The sequence below is a fragment of the Eumetopias jubatus genome, unplaced genomic scaffold (assembly GCF_037043125.1).
Source record: "Eumetopias jubatus isolate StellerSeaLion01/CBP00866 unplaced genomic scaffold, mEumJub1_p1.0 scaffold_12, whole genome shotgun sequence".
Taxonomy (NCBI): Eukaryota; Metazoa; Chordata; class Mammalia; order Carnivora; family Otariidae; genus Eumetopias; species Eumetopias jubatus.
In genome coordinates this window covers 37,447,390-37,465,350 of record NW_028274818.1, presented here as the reverse complement: position 1 = coordinate 37,465,350, position 17,961 = coordinate 37,447,390, and the positions used below count along the sequence as shown (strand labels likewise).

The window sequence follows — 17,961 nt, the reverse complement described above, 5'->3', positions numbered from 1 at the left end:
GGCTTGAGAACCACTGGCCAGTGGAAACAGAAAGAACTGGGCTCATCGTCTACCTGGCAATGAATCACTTCTGCCAGGGGTTGCCACTGACGTCCTTAGTGTACTGTTTCCCCTTAGCCTGCTGAATCTCTGCGACCTTTGGGAGTGTTGAGCTCTCGCTCGCTCTTCAGTCTTTCCCCCCCCAGGACAGACTGACACACACTCACCCAGAGTTTCTCCTCCCTGTCTGGCCATTCCCCAGTGTCTTAGCTCGGGCTCCTATACCAAAATACCTCTAGATTGGGTGGCTTAAACAACAGACACTTCTTTCTCCTAGTTGTGGGGGCTGGAAAGGCCAGAATCAAGGTGGCAGCCAGTTGGTCCCTGGTGAGGACCCTCTGGCTGGCTTCCAGACGGCCCCCTTCTCACAGTGTCCTCACACCGGGGAGAGAAAGGGAGCTCTGGTCACTTTTTTTCTAATAAGGACACTAATCCCGTCATAGGGCCCCATCCTCATTTTTTCATCCAAACCTAATAACGTCCCAAAGGCCCCGCCTCCAGTTACCAACACAATGGGGCTAAGGCTTCAAAATAGGAGTTTGGAGAATAAAGACATTCAGTCCATAAGACCCTGTCTGTGAACTTACACCTTGGAGATTTGCCCTTGCCCTGCCTGCCCATTAGATGCTGATATCCCCTGCAGCTCTCTTGTGGCTCCCGCTCTTCTCACTCTGTACTCTCACCTTTTATCAAGTGTTTAAGAAGAAATTGGCAAGATGTGTTGTGGAAGAGTTAGATTAGATTTCAGGACAGGAACTTTCCTGGACATACTGCTTTCCACATATGATTGTCAATATTTATTTGCTGAACTGAATTGATGAGGGTAGTGGTTTGACATTGAGATTTGGCTGCTAAGGGACAGTGTAAAGATTATCTTTGAAGGAAATATACACATCTCTGCAAGACATTGATTAAATTAAATACAAATGTTAGAAAGTACCAGATTCAACAAAGAAGAGTGCTGGTGCTCTGCTAGTCCTCCTGCTGGTTCATTAACCATATGTGACTTCATGTCTCTAGACTCTTCCTCTGATGGTAATCTGCTACTAACGTACCTGTGGAGGTGTGCCCCAGGTGCCGGTGGCCTCAGAGGCGGTCCACACTGTCCCTGGAGGGAATTGTAAAATCTGCAATTTTAAAATAGAGATTGGTGCCTTTTTGCTGGGGAACAGCCTGAGGTCACTTGGGGTCCGCTTTTAGTCCATCCTTTAAAGAGATGTCTCTCCCAAATACTCTTGGCATCAGACTTCCATTACCAGTAGGACGTCCCTGCAAATGCTTCCCAGGTTCCTTGTTGCAGGAAGATGAATAATGTTGAGTTTGCAGTTAAACCTGAAGAAAGAGACCCAACGTGTTGGAATCTACATTGTGGTCTTCTCAAGTAATAGACCTGCCATTTGTATTATGGGTCTATGGGCACAAAATGTTCAACACCCTGAAACCAGTGAGGAGTGGATTCTTCTGGTGTGTAGCCTTCATGCGCAACTGTTTAAAACTGTTTACAGCATAGGCAACTAGGTGGCACCCTGCTTGGAATCAGGAGCTTAGAAGGGCAGCCAGCAGAGTAGAGTAGTTTTCACCCTGAGGTGCTTTGGGGCCACTGATGGGAAAGTAGACTGAGGAGGGGAGGGTAGACTAACAGGAATATTTCTCGGTCACCCAAAGTTAGAAGTGTTCTGATGGTGCTGTAGCTTTTTTTCAATTAAGTTGGTGAATCGTTGTGAAATAGAACAAATCATTGAACTAAGAGTCAGGAAACCTAGGTTCTAGTTCTAGCTTGTTTTGTTACCTGTCTGGGTGACGAGCATCATCAGCAAAATTGAGGATTAGCCTGGGTGACCTTTATATCTTTGACGGTGTCACAGGTTGTATACTCATCTCCAAACTCATCAAGTTGGATACATTAAATATATACAGTTTTTTGTATGTCAGTCATACCTCAATAAAGTGGTTTCAAATAAATAAATACGTATAATTCTTAGAACTCCTAAATTCTAGTCATATGACTCCTTTTACTAACCCTCAAAGATTCACTGAAGTGACTCTCATCTGCAGCTATGCTGGGAGTTTCAAAACTCAGTTTAATTTGTGAAACGGATTTTTGACGTAAGGTACTCTTACTAAAATTTCAGAATTCTGTAGAGTTGAACTATATAGTCATTCTTAATCTTAATTCCAGTAAGTTTCCACCATTGCTCACTCTCTAGGGACCCACGGCCACAAGAACAGGGAAGCCACCCTATGGACATGGGATGGAAGAACAAGGCAGTGAGGCTCCCCATGGGATTTGGTGTTAAGCCTTGGACATCAGTATACTGTGCTGACTTCTTTATCATATATTTTTTTTTTTTAAGTCAAATATGCTTGTATGTTTCTTGTTTATTTTTTTATTAACATTTGTTTCAGGGGTACAGGTCTGTGATTCATCAGTCTTACACAATTCATAGCGCTCCCCATAGCACATACCCTCCCCAGTGTCCATCATCCAGCCACCCCATCCCTTCTACCAGCCTCCCCTCCAGCAATCCTCAGTTTGTTTCCTGAGATTAAGAGTCTCTTATGGTTTGTCTCCCTCTCTGGTTTGTCTTGTTTCATTTTTCCCTCCCTTCCCCTATGATCCTCTGTCTTGTTTCACAAAATCCTCATATCAGTGAGGTCATATGATACTTATCTTTCTCTGATTGATTTATTTCACTTAGCATAATACCATCTAATTTCATCAATGTCGTTGCAAATGGCAAGATTTCATTTTTTTGATGGCTGCATAATATCCCATTGTATATATATATACCACATCTTCTTTATCCATTCATCTGTTGATGGACGTCTAGGCTCTTTCAATACAGTTTAGCTATTGTGGACATTGCTGCTATAAAGCACTGGGGTGCATGTGCCCTTCGGATCACTACATTTGTATCTTTGGGGAAAATACCCAGTAGTGCAATTGCTGGGTCGTAGGGTAGCTCTCTTTTCAACTTTTTGAGGAACCTCTATACTGTTTTCCAGAGTGGCTGCACCAGCTTGCATTCCCAGCTAACAGTGTAGGAGGGTTCCCCTTTCTCTGCATCCTCGCCAACATTTGTCATTTCCTGACTTGTTAATTTTAGCCATTCTGACTGGTGTGAGGTGATATCTCATTGAGGTTTTGATTTGTATTTCCCTGATGCCGAGGGATGTTGAGCACTTTTTCATGTGTCTGTTGGCCATTTGGATGTCTTCTTTGGAAAAATGTCTGTTCATGTCTTCTGCCCATTTCCTGATTGGATCATTCGTTCTTTGGGTGTTGAGTTTAAGAAGTACTTTATAGATTTTGGATACTAGCCCTTTATCTGATATGTCATTTGCATATATCTCCTCCCATTCTGTCGGTTGTCTTTTGGTTTTTTTGACTGTTTCCTTTGCTGTGCAAAAACTTTTTATCTTGATGAAGTCTGAATAGTTCACTTTTGCCCTTGCTTCCCTTGCCTTTGGCGATGTTTCTAGGAAGAAGTTGCTGTGGCTGAGGTCGAAGAGATTGCTGCCTGTGTTCTCCTCAAGGATTTTGATGGATTCCTGTCTCACACTTAGGTCTTTCATCCATTTGGCGTGTATTTTTCTGTGTGGTGTAAGGAAATGGTCCAGTTTCATTCTTCTGCATGTGGCTGTCCAATTTTCCCAACACCATTTGTTGAAGAGACTGTCTTTTTTCCATTGGACATTCTTTCCTGCTTTGTCGAAGATTAGTTGACCATAGAGTTAAGGGTCCGTTTCTGGGCTCTCTGTTCTGTTCCGTTGATCTTTGTGTCTATTTTTGTGCCAGTCCTGTACCGTCTTGATGGTTACAGCTTTGTAATAGAGCTTGAAGTCCGGAATTATGATGCCACCAGCTTTGCTTTTCTTTTTCACATTCCTCTGACTGTTCGGGGTCTTTTCTGGTTCCATACAAATTTGAGGATTATTTGTTCCATTTCTTTGAAAAAAGTGGATGGTATTTTGATAGGAATGCATTAAATGTGTAGATTGCTCTAGGCAGCACAGACATTTTCACAATATTTGTTCTTCCAATCCATGAGCATGGAACGTTTTTCCATTTCTTTGTGTCTTCCTCAATTTCTTTCATGAGTATTCTCGAGTTTTCTGAGTGCAGATTCTTTGCCTCTTTGGTTAGATTTATTCCTAGGTATCTTACGGTTATGGGTGCAATTGTAAATGGGATCGACTCCTTAATTTCTCTTTCTTCTGTCTTGTTGTTGGTGTATAGAAATGCAACTGATTTCTGTGCATTGATTTTATATCCTGCCACTATACTGAATCCCTGTACGAGTTCTAGCAGTTTTGGGGGTGGAGTCTTTTGGGTTTTCCACATAAAGTATCATATCATCTGCAGAGAGTGAGAGTTTGACTTCTTCTTTGCCGATTTGGATGCCTTTGATTTCTTTTTGTTGTCTGATTGCTGTGGCTAGGACTTCTAGTACTATGTTGAATAGCAGTGGTGATAGTGGACATCCCTGCCGTGTTCCTGACCTTAGGGGCAAAGCTCTCAGTTTTTCCCCATTGAGTATGATATTCACTGTGGGTTTTTCATAGATGGCTTTTACGATATTGAGGTATATACCCTGTGTCCCTACACTCTGAAGAGTTTTAATCAAGAAAGGATGCTGTACTTTGTCAAATGCTTTTTCTGCATCTGTTGAGAGGATCATATGGTTCTTGTTCTTTCTTTTATTAATGTACTGTATCACATTGATTTGTGGATGTTGAACCAGCCTTGCAGCCCAGGAATAAACCCCACTTGGTCGTGGTGAATAATCCTTTTAATGTACCGTTGGATCCTGTTGGCTAGTATTTTGATGAGAATTTTTGCATCCATGTTCATCAAGGATATTGGTCTGTAGTTCTCCTTTTTGATGAGGTCTTTGTCTGGTTTTGGGATCAAGGTAATGCTGGCCTCATCAAATGAGTTTGGAAGTTTCCCTTCCATTTCTATTTTTTGGAACAGTTGCAGAAGAATAGGTATTAATGCTTCTTTAAAAAATAAATGTTTGGTAGAATTCCCCTGGGAAGCCATCTGGCTCTGGGCTCTTGTTTGTTGGGAGATTTTTGATTCCTGCTTCAATTTCCTTAGTGGTTATGGGTCTGTTCAGGTTTTCTCTTTCTTCCTGGTTCAGTTTTGGTAGTTTATACGTCTCTAGGAATGCATCCATTTCTTCCAGATTATCTAATTTGCTGGCATAGAGTTGCTCATAATATGTTCTTACAATTGTTTGTACGTCTTTGGTGTTGGTTGTGATCTCTCCTCTTTCATTCATGATTTTGTTGACTTGGGTCCTTTCTCTTTTCTTTTTGATAAGTCTGGCCAGGGGTTTATCAATCTTGTTAATTCTTTCAAAGAACCAGCTCCTGGTTTCGTCGATCTGTTCTACTGTTCTTTTGGTTTCTATTTCATTGGTTTCTGCTCTGATCTTTATTATTTCTCTTCTCCTGCTGGGTTTAGGCTTTATTTGCTGTTCTTTCTCCAGCTCCTTTAGGTGTAGGGTTAGGTTGTGTATGTGAGACCTTTGTTGTTTCTTGAGAAAGGCTTGTAATGCTACATACTTTCCTCTTAGGACTGCCTTTGCTGTATCCCAAAGATTTTGAGCGATTGTCTTTTCATTTTCATATGTTTCCATGAATTTCTTAAATTCTTCTTTAATTTCCTGGTTGACCCATTCGTTCTTTAGCAGGATGCTCTTTAGCCTCCATGTATTTGAGTTCTTTCCGACTTTCCTCTTGTGATTGAGTTCTAGTTTCCAAGCATTGTGGTCCAAAAATATGCAGGGAATGATCCCAATCTTTTGGTACCTGTTGGGTTCTGATTTGTGACCCAGGATGTGATCAATTCTGGAGAATGTTCCATGGGCACTAGAGAAGAATGTGTGTTCTGTTGCTTTGGGATGGGATGTTCTGAATATATCTGTGAAGTCCATCTCGTCCAGTGTGTCCTTTAAAGCCTTTATTTCCTTATTGATCTTTTGCTTAGATGATCTCTCCATTTCAATGAGGGGGGTGTTAAAGTCTCCCACTATTATTGTATTGTCACTGTGTTTCTTTGATTTTGTTATTAATGCTTGTACAGTTGGCTGCTCCCATGTTAGGGGCATAGATATTTACAATTGTTAGATATTCCTGTTGGATAGACCCTTTAAGTATGATGGAGTGCCCTTCCTCATCTCTTATTATAGTCTTTGGTTTAAAATCTAATTTGTCTGATATAAGGATTGCCACCCCAGCTTTCTTTTGATGTCCATTAGCATGATAAATGGTTTTCCACCCCCTCATTTAAATCTGGAGGTGTCTTTGCGTCTGAAATGAGTCTCTTGCAGACAGCGTATCGATGGGTCTTGTTCTTTTTATCCAGTCTGATGCCCTGTGTCTTTTGATTGGGGCATTTAGTCCATTTACATTCAGGGTAACTATCGAAAGATATGAATTTAGTGCCATGGGATTGCCTGTAAGGCGACTGTTATTGTATATTGTCTGTGTTCCTTTCTGGTCTGTGTTACTTTTAGGCTCTTTCTTTGCTTAGAGGACCCCTTTCAATATTTCTTGTAGGGCTGGTTTGGTGTTTGCAAATTGTTTTAGTTTTTGTTTGTCCTGGAAGCTTTTTCTCTCTCCTTCTATTTTCAGTGACAGCCTAGCTGGATATGGTATCTCTCTCGTTTACCGCTCTAAATATATCATGCCAGTCCTTTCTGGCCTGCGAGGTCTCTGTGGACAGGTCCGTTGCCAATCTAATGTTTCTACCGTTGTAGGTTACGGACCTCTTGTCCCGAGCTGCTTTCAGGATTTTCCCTTTGTCTCTGCGACTTGTCACTTTTACTGGTAGATGTTGGGGTGTTGACCTATTTTTATTGATTTTGAGGGGCTTCTCTGTGCCTCCTGGATTTTGATGCCTGTTTCCTTCCCCAAATTAGGTTAGTTGTCTGCTCTAATTTGCTCCAGTATACCTTCTGCCCCTCTCTCTCCTTCCTCTGGGATCCCACTTATTCTAATGTTGTTTCACTTTATGGTATCACTTATTTCTCGAATTCTGCCCTTGTGATCCAGTATTGTTTATCTCTTTTTCTCAGCTTCTTTATTTTCCATCATTTGGTCTTCTATATCTCCTATTCTCTCTTCTGCCTCATTTATCCTAGCAGTTAGAGCCTCCATTTTTGATTGCACCTCATTAATAGCCTTTTTGATTTCGACGTGGTTAGATTTTAGAAAGGGTTTCTCCAATAACTTCCGTGCTTTTTTCAAGCCCAGCTAGTACCTTTATAATCATCATTCTGAACTCTAGTTCTGACATCTTACTAATGTCTGTATTGATTAGGTCCCGGGCAGTTGGTACTGCCTCTTGTTCTTTTTGTTGAGGTGATTTTTTCCATCTTGTCATTTTGTCCAGAGGAGAATAGATGAATGAGAGAACAAAATGCTAACTGGGTGACAACGACCCCAGAAAAACACTAAACAAATCAGAAGAAACCCGAAACTGGGGGAAAAGAAAGGGAAATAAAAATAATAATAATATCAGGCTGGTGAATAGAACAGAGCCAAACTCTAGATTTTGGATGTATTTTGGTCTGTTAGAAGAAATTGCCTCCCAGAACTTTAAAGAATGAACAACTTATATATATACATATACAAAAAATAAGGCTAAATACAATGAAGGGATAAAATATGAGTGTAAACATGAAAATCAAAAAAGATTTTTAAAAAGGAATTGATAAGACGTTGGTTGAAAAAGGGAAGAAGAAAAATTCAACTAAAAAACAGAGAAAAATAAAAAATAAAGTTAAAAAATTAACGTTGAAAGACTAAAGAATCATGGGGGAAAAGCCATGAATTCTATGTGCAGTATTCCCCTAGTGCTGGAGTTCCGCCATTCTCATTGATCGGTAAACTTGGTCTTGGCTGGCTGTTCTTGCTGATCTTCTGGGGGAGGGGCCTTTTGCGTGGTTCCCAAATGTCTTTGCCGGAGGCGGAATTGCCCCACCCTTGCTGGGTCCTGGCTAAGTAATCGGCTCAGGTTTCCTCTCTGGAGCTTTTGTTCCCTGCAACTTTGGAGGACGAGAGTGAAAAGGACGGTCTCCCAGTCTCTGCCCTGGAGGAGCTGAGAACTCAGGCCCCCCGCTCCTCAGTGCGCCCCCGGAGAAAAGCAGTCAATCACTCCCATCTCCCTGGTCTCCGGCTGCACTTCGTGCTCACCCGGCCTGTGACCGAGCGTTCCTTTCTGTCTCTGGCACCCGACCCCATGTGGAATCTCCAAACCCAGCAGATCCCTGCGGTGTGCTCCCCCGCTGCTCCTCCCGGGGAAGGAAGGGGCATCTCCCCGGATCTGCCACTCGTTGGGTCCCTGCTGGAGGAGCAGTGGCCCAGCTGTGCCGCGGATCACAGTTTATGGCAACCCCGAGCTGAGAGCCCGCGCCTGGGCTCTGTCTCTGCAGCCGGCTTCCCTGCTCCGATACCTGGGAGCTCTGCTGCACTCAGGCACCCCCGGTCTCTCTGTGACCCCGAGGGTCCTGAGACCACACTGTCCCGTGAGGGTTTCACCCCCCACTTAGCCACTGGAGCGACGTCCCTCAGCGGAGCCGACTTATAAAAGTTCCGATTTTGTGCTCCGTGGCTCTAGCACTTGCCAGAAGTGACCAATGGAGGCCCCCTCCCCCGCCGTCTATCCTCCCGAATATCACCTCGGATTCACTTCTCCGCACACCCTACCTTCCAGAAAGTGGTCGCTTTTCTGTTCAGAGAGTTGTTGCTATTCTTTTCTTTGATCTCCTGTTGAGTTCGTGTTCAGAATGGTTTGATCCCTATTCAGCTGAATTCCCGGGACCAGAGGAAATTTAGGTCTCCTACTCCTCCGCCCTCTTGCTCCTCCCCCTCTTTATCATATAGTCTTGATCCTACTTTACCATATGAGAGTGACTCTATATTGTAGTATCTAAACTAATTATATAATAACATATCTAAGAGCTCTAATGCTACAGAAATGCAAAATTTGTGCATTATTTGGCCTGGAGGATTTTCTTCTACATTTACTTCTTATTTTAGTAAATGTACTTTAAAATAAAAATCTGCAGTTGTAATCCTTGACATGAATGATTTGGCAAACATTTGGGTGTTATGCCTGTTTACTGATTGGTATATACCTTTGCAGTAATCTTATGACCATTTGTACTTTTTAAACTTCTTCCTGAAAGTACCATTTGTTGATGAAATTTGGAAATTTATTTTTATTTGACTCAGTTTTTTTTTCCCCTCCCAGCATACAGCATGCCTCTGCAATGCCATCATTTCCTTGCTGAAAGTTCCTCTTTCGTTTCAGAGATATTTTTTCCAGAAACTGCAATCTACCAGCATCAAGGTAATACTCTACCAAAATATGGAGGTTAATACAGGTTAAAAACCCAGTTATCTTCTGGAATACATGGGCTATAGCTCTGCTTCGGCGTCTTACCTTTGGTTTTGATAAAACTTAGACCCTTTAGTTGTAAGTTTTTTCTCCCTTTATCAAGTGTTTTGGTAAAGGTAATGGGATTTGGGAGTTAAGCCCATTCCCTTCTTACCTGTCAGTACCAGGTGCAGTGCGACAGGCACTTGGGTACCTGGAGCTCTGTCTCTTGTCTCCAAGAATAATTTGAGAGGTTTTCATCGTAAGTCCTCTACGAGGATCTTGAGCTGAGTTCGCATGTGATTGGGCTTTTCAGACCCCATTTAGAGTAAATCAGGTCTGGTAAGACATTACCAGTCCTACCTCCAGAGCGCTTTTGTCTGTGAATATCAAGTTTTGAGGAGTTGGCCAGTGAGAAGAGCTAATATTTTTAAAATATTTGAGCTCTCCAAATTCAAAAGCTATTTTTGATTCAAAGAATAAAATTGTTGGAAAAGGTGGAAAACTCAACTCCAAGAGATTTCCTAGATGATCCCTCTGTCAATAAATGTCTTCAGTGCACTTTTGCATATCCATTTGAATGCTTTTGATTGTAAATAACAGGGCATTCCATTTCAAAATGACCTGAATCACGAGAAAAATTGATTATCTCAGATAAGATATCTTGAGGTAGGATGTGTGCAGGGTTTACTGATGCAATGCTTAGCATCATCAAAAAGACCCATGTCTTCCATCTTTTCATTTAGCAGAATTTGGGCTTTCTGTAATTTAAGGGTATTTGGGATTTTTAATATGTTCTTAAATAAAAACTCTAATGAGAGGTTAAAAATGTTATTTGGTTGGGTTCTTGGGTGGCTCGGTTGGTTGGACGACTGCCTTCGGCTCAGGTCATGATCCTGGAGTCCGGGGATCGAGTCCCGCATCGGGCTCCCTGCTCAATGGGGAGTCTGCTTCTCCTTCTGACCCTCTTCCCTCTCGTGCTATCTCTCATTCTCTCTCTCAAATAAATAAATAAAATCTTTAAAAAAAAAATGTTATTTGGTTCATTTGTGGAAATTGACTTTTATACCACTGTGACTTGATCATATATGTAATTCTAGAATTTTAAGTTCACTTGTCCTTGAATTTAGTCTATTTAAAATTACATAAGACCAAAGAGACAGCAGCTGGACATGAAAGTTTACATAGTGCATTTCCCTGCTGGAATTGGTTCATTGTCAAAGAAATGCAAATACAAATAAGGAAGACTAGGGCCTTCACTGTTTTCTGATCCTCAGTTACCCTCACACAGAACTGGGATTTGGTATTGAAAAGAGACGTTAGGGAGAAGGACCCCTTGACTTTAAAGGTGCATTTGTCTGGGTTTCCCAGCAGTCAGGTCATTAGCTGTGTAACGTTGTAACCTATAGACAACAATTAGCACAAACATGTTTGTTGGATGAAAGCTTGTTCTTGCTTGTGAGCATTTGTCTTAATGTTGCTATTCCAGCTTGCTCTGTCACCGTCGCCCCGGAACCCTGCCGAGCCCATCGCTGTTCAGAATAACCAGCAGCTGGCGCTCAAAGTAGAGGGAGTGGTTCAACACGGATCTAAGCCAGGACTCTTTCGCAAAATTCAGTCCGTCTGTCTGAATGTTTCTTCCACGCTACAGAGTAAATCTGGACAAGACTACAAGGTAATTTAAAAAAGAGGCAGAGTTGTGATACGTGTTTTGTTAGCTCATTCATGGAAGTTTTCCAGTGATTTTCATGGTTAAGCAGATTGCAGTTACACCTCCCAGGGGAAGAGATACGGACATAAGTTAAAAGCACCTATTGGAGTTTGAGGGGGCTGATAAATAATAACCTCTCTTTTCTCTGCCTGAACCAGTTGATAGAGAAAGCATCCAGGCAGACAGAGATCAAAATATGAGCCTCATTGTTTAGCGATGGGGAAACCTAGCTCAGGTGCCTGCCAACAAGGACTTCCTAGCCTTGTACCTCTGAATTGAATTTTCCCACCCAGCCTCAGCCTGTGCACACAAGAGCCTGCCCCTATAAAATCGATGGCAGGAAGGAGCATCCTGATGTCCAGAGAAGGGAAAGAGAAGGTCTTAGCTCCCTGTGCTCAGTTCTTACCCAAAAACTTAGCAGTCAGTAGAATTCACCTCCTCCCCTGGAGACCAGTGTTGTTCATCTCATGAAAAGTCCCTCTACCTGGAGGGAAACATCAGCCTCCCTATCCCTCTTACCCCCCAAAAGCACACATCTAATTATTTTTCTCTATTTTAAGTAGATATTAGCATTTTCTAAAGAAAAAAGGGTAGACAACATTGACAGACAATGGTCAGATAAAGTAAAATCTTCCCTTACGGGTGTAACCCTAGAAATTTCCTGCTTTGAGAAATTATGAGGTAGGTAACCAAAAATCATGCTTGCTTTGTTAGCCAGGGCCAAGGTGCTAAATACCATGGAATACCAATATTCCAAATGCAGAACGTTCCTTTCTTGAGACATCTCTTTCCAATTCCTTGGTGGCTTATTCACAGAAAATAGAACAAGGGAGCAAGTACACAGTTGTGTGAACAGAGTTGTTCAAATGCGCAAGATTGGTTATGTCCAGGTTTATTGTGGGCATACTTGAACTGAGCTCCATAGTAAGGAAAGGAATTAATATTCTGTAAAGATATAAAAAGAGAACATTTTATTCTCTTTGGTGGTTTTTAGGGAGAAGGTGTGGTTTAAGCCATTTTTATTTCTTTTCTTTGGTAACTTTCTATCCCTTCTTTTCCCACCCTGATAAGGCTCAGGCTTCATTCTCTTGCTCTCTTTGATTCCTACAACACAGACTGTGGTGCCTTATGTAGCCCTATGTAGCAAATATTTGATGAATGATGACAAAACCATTTACTGTATTTAGAGTACAACTGTTATGTTTGGACAATCCTTAGGTCGTAGTGAGAATTTACATAGTTAACCTACCCCTGTCTGCAGCTGTGTCCCCGCTTAGAGTTTGAAAGAATAGTAATTCTCTTTGTTCCTTGTATATAATGATTTCTACTGTTAAGAAAAAAATATTCAAACCAGGCTTCTGCTTATTAACTTACCTCTTGAGGCATTGCTTAAAGTCAGGAAGCTGATATAATAAGTCATGTAGTATAAGATTTGTAATGTTACTTGCGGTGAGTTTTCAACTTGAAATGCATCATCCGTTCAGAGTGATCAGGTTGCTTAGGCCTAGCTCTAGTCCTTTTAAGGAAGTTCATGTTTGGTAGGCATATTCTTTAGGGACATAAAAACCCTACAGAAGTTGTGCAAACAAACAGAACAGGGCCTATAAATAATCCTAAGATCTCGAATTGGTCAGTGACTTCGTTTCATCGACATTACAGGTAAATGTCTCTGGAAAACTGACGTCAAGATATGCTCATTTAGTCACAGAGTTTCAGGGCATATTTATGTCATTTTGATTAGGCAACAGAAACACACACATAAACCTAGAGCAATCTGGCCAAATAGTCGTTAAGTTTACCTTTATGTGTGTTCCAGAGTAAGTGTCTCTCTTGGCATACTTCATCTTGGGTACAGGTAAGGGTGTACCAGAGGTGTTATTCTGTTTTTCAAAGGACAAAGACATGGGTGTCTAGCTAAATAAGTGAACAAGCCCATAAACCTGTGTTTTATAATATATTGTGCTGCCAGTCTGAACAAGATACTGAGTATTAGGTAAACACTGTACAAGTTCTAAAGTTAATTTGTTAAAGGAGGGAGGAACAATTGCATTACTGAAGCAATATAAAACCAGACTAGTTAGGAGGAAGAACCCTAACTTGTATTTACTTAGTGTTAGGTTCTTTTTCAGTCTCTTAGATTTTAAACTTCCTGCAACAGGTGATTGCTCCCTGTTTCTTCAGAATATCTCCTCACAGAGTAAAGAAAAGTAAAGAAAGATGGGAATTGGAGTTGGGGTTGGGTAAGCAAGTGTAGTAGAAGAAAATTTTCTCTTCCATTGTCTTAGGGTCTCCTGCTGGGCCTAAGATTAAACTGATATTGAGGCAGATTAACATGAGAAAGGCATACATGTTTGTTAGAATTGTACCTATACATGGGAGTCTTCACAAGACAATGGAAACCCAAAGAAGTGACCAGAGCAGAAAGCTTACATAACTTTTAGACAAACGGTAAATTTGTGAAGACAGAAGACAAGGGCGAGGGGCAGTAAACTAGGGAAGTGATTGGGAGAGAGGGAGTGGGGGGGCACCTGTGGGAGATAGGGGTTATTCTAGTTTATTTGTGGAGGTACATTTCAGCATTGACTTCCAGTCTCTAGTGATAAGGATGTTCTCCTCTTCTTGGTATAGAGAAAGGGCACTTTTCTCATGGGAGGTTTTATGGCCTGTTTTAGGTAAAAATGAGGAGGTCAGAGAGCCCTTCCTCCATCTGCTGTTTCTCAGGTGCCTTTAAGCTCAAAATAATGTGCCAAAGCAGCATATTTTGAGGTGGCACGTCCTGAGCTCCTTCACAAGGAAGAAAGGCCAACAAAGGAAGGGGTTGAGAAAGTCTCCGGGAACTCGTTCTACTCAAGGATAGTGAGGAGGCAGGATCGCTTAATGGTGAAGAGTGTAGGCTCTGGAGTTAGCCTGCCTAGGTTGCCTAGCCTGCCACTCCTTAGCTATGTGACCTTGGAGAAATTACTTAACCTCTCTGCCTCAGTTTCCTTATCTAGAAGTCAAAGGTAAAAATGGTACCTAAACCTCTGGGTTGTTTGTGGGGATTAAGTAAGCACTTCATATGGGGCCTGGCTCCCAGTAAGCACTCAGTAAATGTTAGCTATTATTGTTATTTAACAATTTTTTCATTCCAGATACCCATTGACAATATGACCAATGAGATGGAGCAGAGGGTTGAACCTCATAATGATTACTTCAGTACTCAATTTCTGTTGAACTTTGCTATCCTTGGAACACACAACATTACAGTAGAATCTTCAGTGAAAGATGCCAATGGTATTGTATGGAAGACAGGTCCCAGAACTACCATATTTGTAAAATCCCTGGAAGACCCTTATTCCCAGCAAATTCGCCTACAACAACAGCAAGCCCAGCAACCATTACAACAGCAGCAACAACGAAATGCCTACTCACGGTTTTAGCCACATGAGGAATGCACTCCTGGCTTTATAGGAATTGATCAAATGGGCAAAAATAATTTGATTTTTCATATGGATTCAGATACGAAAGTTAGAATGTGGAGTCCATTTATTCATTGGTTTCTATAATGTAGTACTCTGGGGGGAAAAAGGGTTTGTTTTTCTTTAGAAATTTAATTTGAGAAATAACTAGGTTCCTAGCCAACAAGATTTTTTGTCCTTGTTCCTTCTTAAACCAAGTCCTTTATCATCTGCCTGACATTTTCATTGTTCTATTATTGTTTTTATGTTGCTGAGCCTTTCCTTTCGCTTTCAAGAAAAGTCATGTATTGGGATCACTGCATTTATAGATTTGACTCCCTGTCCACCAAAATACATCACTCGCTACCTGGCACAGACCTCTCATTCTGAGCCAGGCATTGGGAAATTCTGACTGGTTAGTACAAAGTTGACCTGTGGTAGCAGAAACCAAGTCCTTCCCTGGATTGACTTCAGTGTGTCCCCTGAAATCCAGTTTTCTGGATTTTGAGAACATGCAGTCTAGCCGAATTGAAACATCCTGCTATATTATTTCAACTACTTCACCTATCTTTTCTATGCTAACACAGTCTTAATTTATTGTTTTAGTATTTAATTGACCTAAAAAAACAGCTAACAATTACATACAAAAATTGGAGATTAATCATTTGTGTTTTCTAGTATGTGTATTGTTTTGTTTATAGTATAGACTTTTTACATTATTTCTAAGAGTGAAAAAACTCACTCACATGTACCATCTTAATTTTTTAAATTAGGAAGGCAGATCTTTTGATTGGTTTGGTTTCTTCTTGGCAGGTTATGTAATACCAGACTTGATTGTCTAGAAAGAACAGCCTCTTTATAACACAACCTCAATTATTTGGGATGCTCAGGGAATAGAAGTTTTCTGGTTAGCCAGAAAACCCCTTTTTTTCTATTTCAATACTGATTGAAAACTTATAATAATAAACTTTCTTGTCTTAACACGGTATACTAGTTGTAATTTACCTGTTCATTCTTCATTTGGGATCATTCAGTGCTCGGGATCATGGTTTTCTAAACATCAGGGATCCTAGGGTTGCAGATGTTGTTGATGATTGGACAGTTGGGCTGTAAGCAGCTCCTATGATGGAGCAGGGCACATTCCCTGGAGGCTTCCTTTTTAAATAAATCTCTCATTTTCTTTGCTTGTGTTTTGCTTTTTTTTTTTCTTTAAAGACAACATTAGCTCAAAGGGGAAAAAAAAATGAGTTGGTTTTTCTTTTTTCCTTGTCATGTCACCTCCAGTGGTGAGAAGTGATTGGCAACTCAGATTCCTCTGAGATTGCCTAGCTCCGTGAGCTATTGTCCCAGCAAAGCACCCTCTCCTGCCATTGGCCAGAACGTTGTCATAAAACATGTAAGTCCCCAGTGTCCACTGAGGATGCCATCCCTTTAAATGCGGCCTGGTTGTGGACTGTGCACGATGTGGACAGCTGTGACAGCACCTGGGAACACAGGCCCGAGAGAGAATTGCCAGAGCGGTGCAGAGGAGGTATGCAGGACCCCTTTCTTTCTCATCAGGCGTGGAAAAAACTGGACCAGAAAGCACAGGTTGCACTTTTGTTTCTGATGAATTAGCTCTGTGACCCGGGGCAAGTTACTTTATCTCTCTAGAGTGGTTTCTTTGTAAAATGACTGAATTAGATTAGATCTCTTAACTCCAATCTAGAGTTTTATCAGGTGACTAAAAGACTAAAAGACCAAAAAAAGAGCTCTTTTATGGGGGAAACAAAAAAATTTTTTTAAATTCATTGTCTGTTTTCAGAATGAAATTTTATAATGTCAATTTCAGGTTTCTGCTACTATTTCAAGGCAGAATTCTCAAGAAAAGAAGCAAATCTTGTAAGCCACAAATTCCCCCCAGTTCCCTTTGAGACCTTCCCAGATTGTATGTTCTTAAAAGGCTTTTTTGATAGCTACAGTTATAAACTCTTTGACTGGATGGCTCCTGGCACAAACTTGGAAAGGAATTATTAATAAAAACAAATCCAAATAGTTCAGACTAGGAAAACAACTCTATGAAGCAAAAAAGGCTATTTTAATTGAGTGTGTCCATTAGATCCAGGATTGGAACTCTGATTTTATGTTTGGTATAATGTCTAATGTTCTTGGCATCAACTGCTAAGCAATTATTTGAGGTAAGGGGAAATTGCATTTATAATTTGAACACCACGGTAATAAATGAAAAGAAAAAGAAATACTCAGGGAAAGATGAAGGCAGGAAAGATACACAGGCTGATTGTGAAGTGAGCATGTCCCCTGAACTTAGAAATATGGTTAATAAAGGGTGCTGGCTGATTGATTCTAGGAAGACAGCTAATTTTTCTCTGTTTAGCCACTTTGCAATATAACCTGGTGGCTCAGAGCACAGTGTCTGGAGCCACACTGTCTGGGTCCCAGTCCTAACTCTAATTTTATGACCTTGGGCAAGCGATTTGATATCTCTATGCCTCAGTTTTCTTACTCCTAAAATCAGGAAATATAATCGTGCTTCATGGGAGAGGTGTGAGGATTAAGTGAGTTAATACAGAATTAATATATGTAAAGCATTTAGCATGCTCCTTGCACAGAGTAAGCAGATATATGAGTTTGCTAGCATTGTTACTATTATATCCTCCCTAATACTATTTTTCACGGTGTTAGATCAATTCTTAATCTTAGCATTTTATTTATTCACAATAAAAGTTACTGCTATTTTGCTACTAAACACACATTTAAGCTATCTTCCCCTCATTTTCAATTTGGGTATATCGAATAATAACAAAATAATGTTGACCCAAACAAAATGGAATTTCTGTCTACAACCAGTATTATAAATCCTATTAAAATATTTAAAGACATATGTACAAAGAAAATTATGAAAGTACTTTCTAAAGCTGCTGATTGTCTTCAATAGTGACAGTAATAGTATATTGACTATTTAGAAATTAAAGTACCGTTATATTCCAGCTTAGCCTATGAGATCTTGTGATACAACCTTTGTAGCTCAAACTAACCAAGGTGGCAGATAATGTGCGTCACTTTTCACATTAAGGTATGGTTCCCAGAAGAACAAACCAACCAAACAAAGATCCTCAGACTAGGGTCCCAGAGATGTCAGTTTAAGTTCTATTTATAAGACTCACTTGCCATGGATCCTTAGATCGGTCCCTTGGTCCTTCTGTGCCAATACCTGCCAGCATTGAGAATAAGAGGATCCTGCCACTTGTTATGTAGCATATATGCAGCATTCATCCAATAGAATTTTCTGTGGTGATGGAAGTGTCCTAAGTCTGGCTGTCCAAAATAGCCACTAGCCCTATGTAGCTCTTGAGTGTCTAAAATATGGCTAATGTGACTGA

The 17,961-nt window shown here is 40.8% G+C and overlaps 1 protein-coding gene across 2 annotated transcripts in view; it reads left to right on the top strand.

Annotated features, from left to right (window-relative positions):
- The window catches only part of INTS7 (integrator complex subunit 7), a 99,723-nt gene extending 83,958 nt beyond the window's left edge, over positions 1-15,765 (top strand). For both annotated transcript variants that reach the window (XM_028125825.2, XM_028125826.1), the window contains 3 exons: positions 9,308-9,406; positions 10,923-11,108; positions 14,276-15,765. In XM_028125825.2, coding sequence (XP_027981626.1) covers positions 9,308-9,406; positions 10,923-11,108; positions 14,276-14,563 — 573 coding nt within the window. In that variant the 3' untranslated portion in view covers positions 14,564-15,765. The remainder of the gene's footprint in view (positions 1-9,307; positions 9,407-10,922; positions 11,109-14,275) is intronic.
- Positions 15,766-17,961: the final 2,196 nt, after the last annotated feature.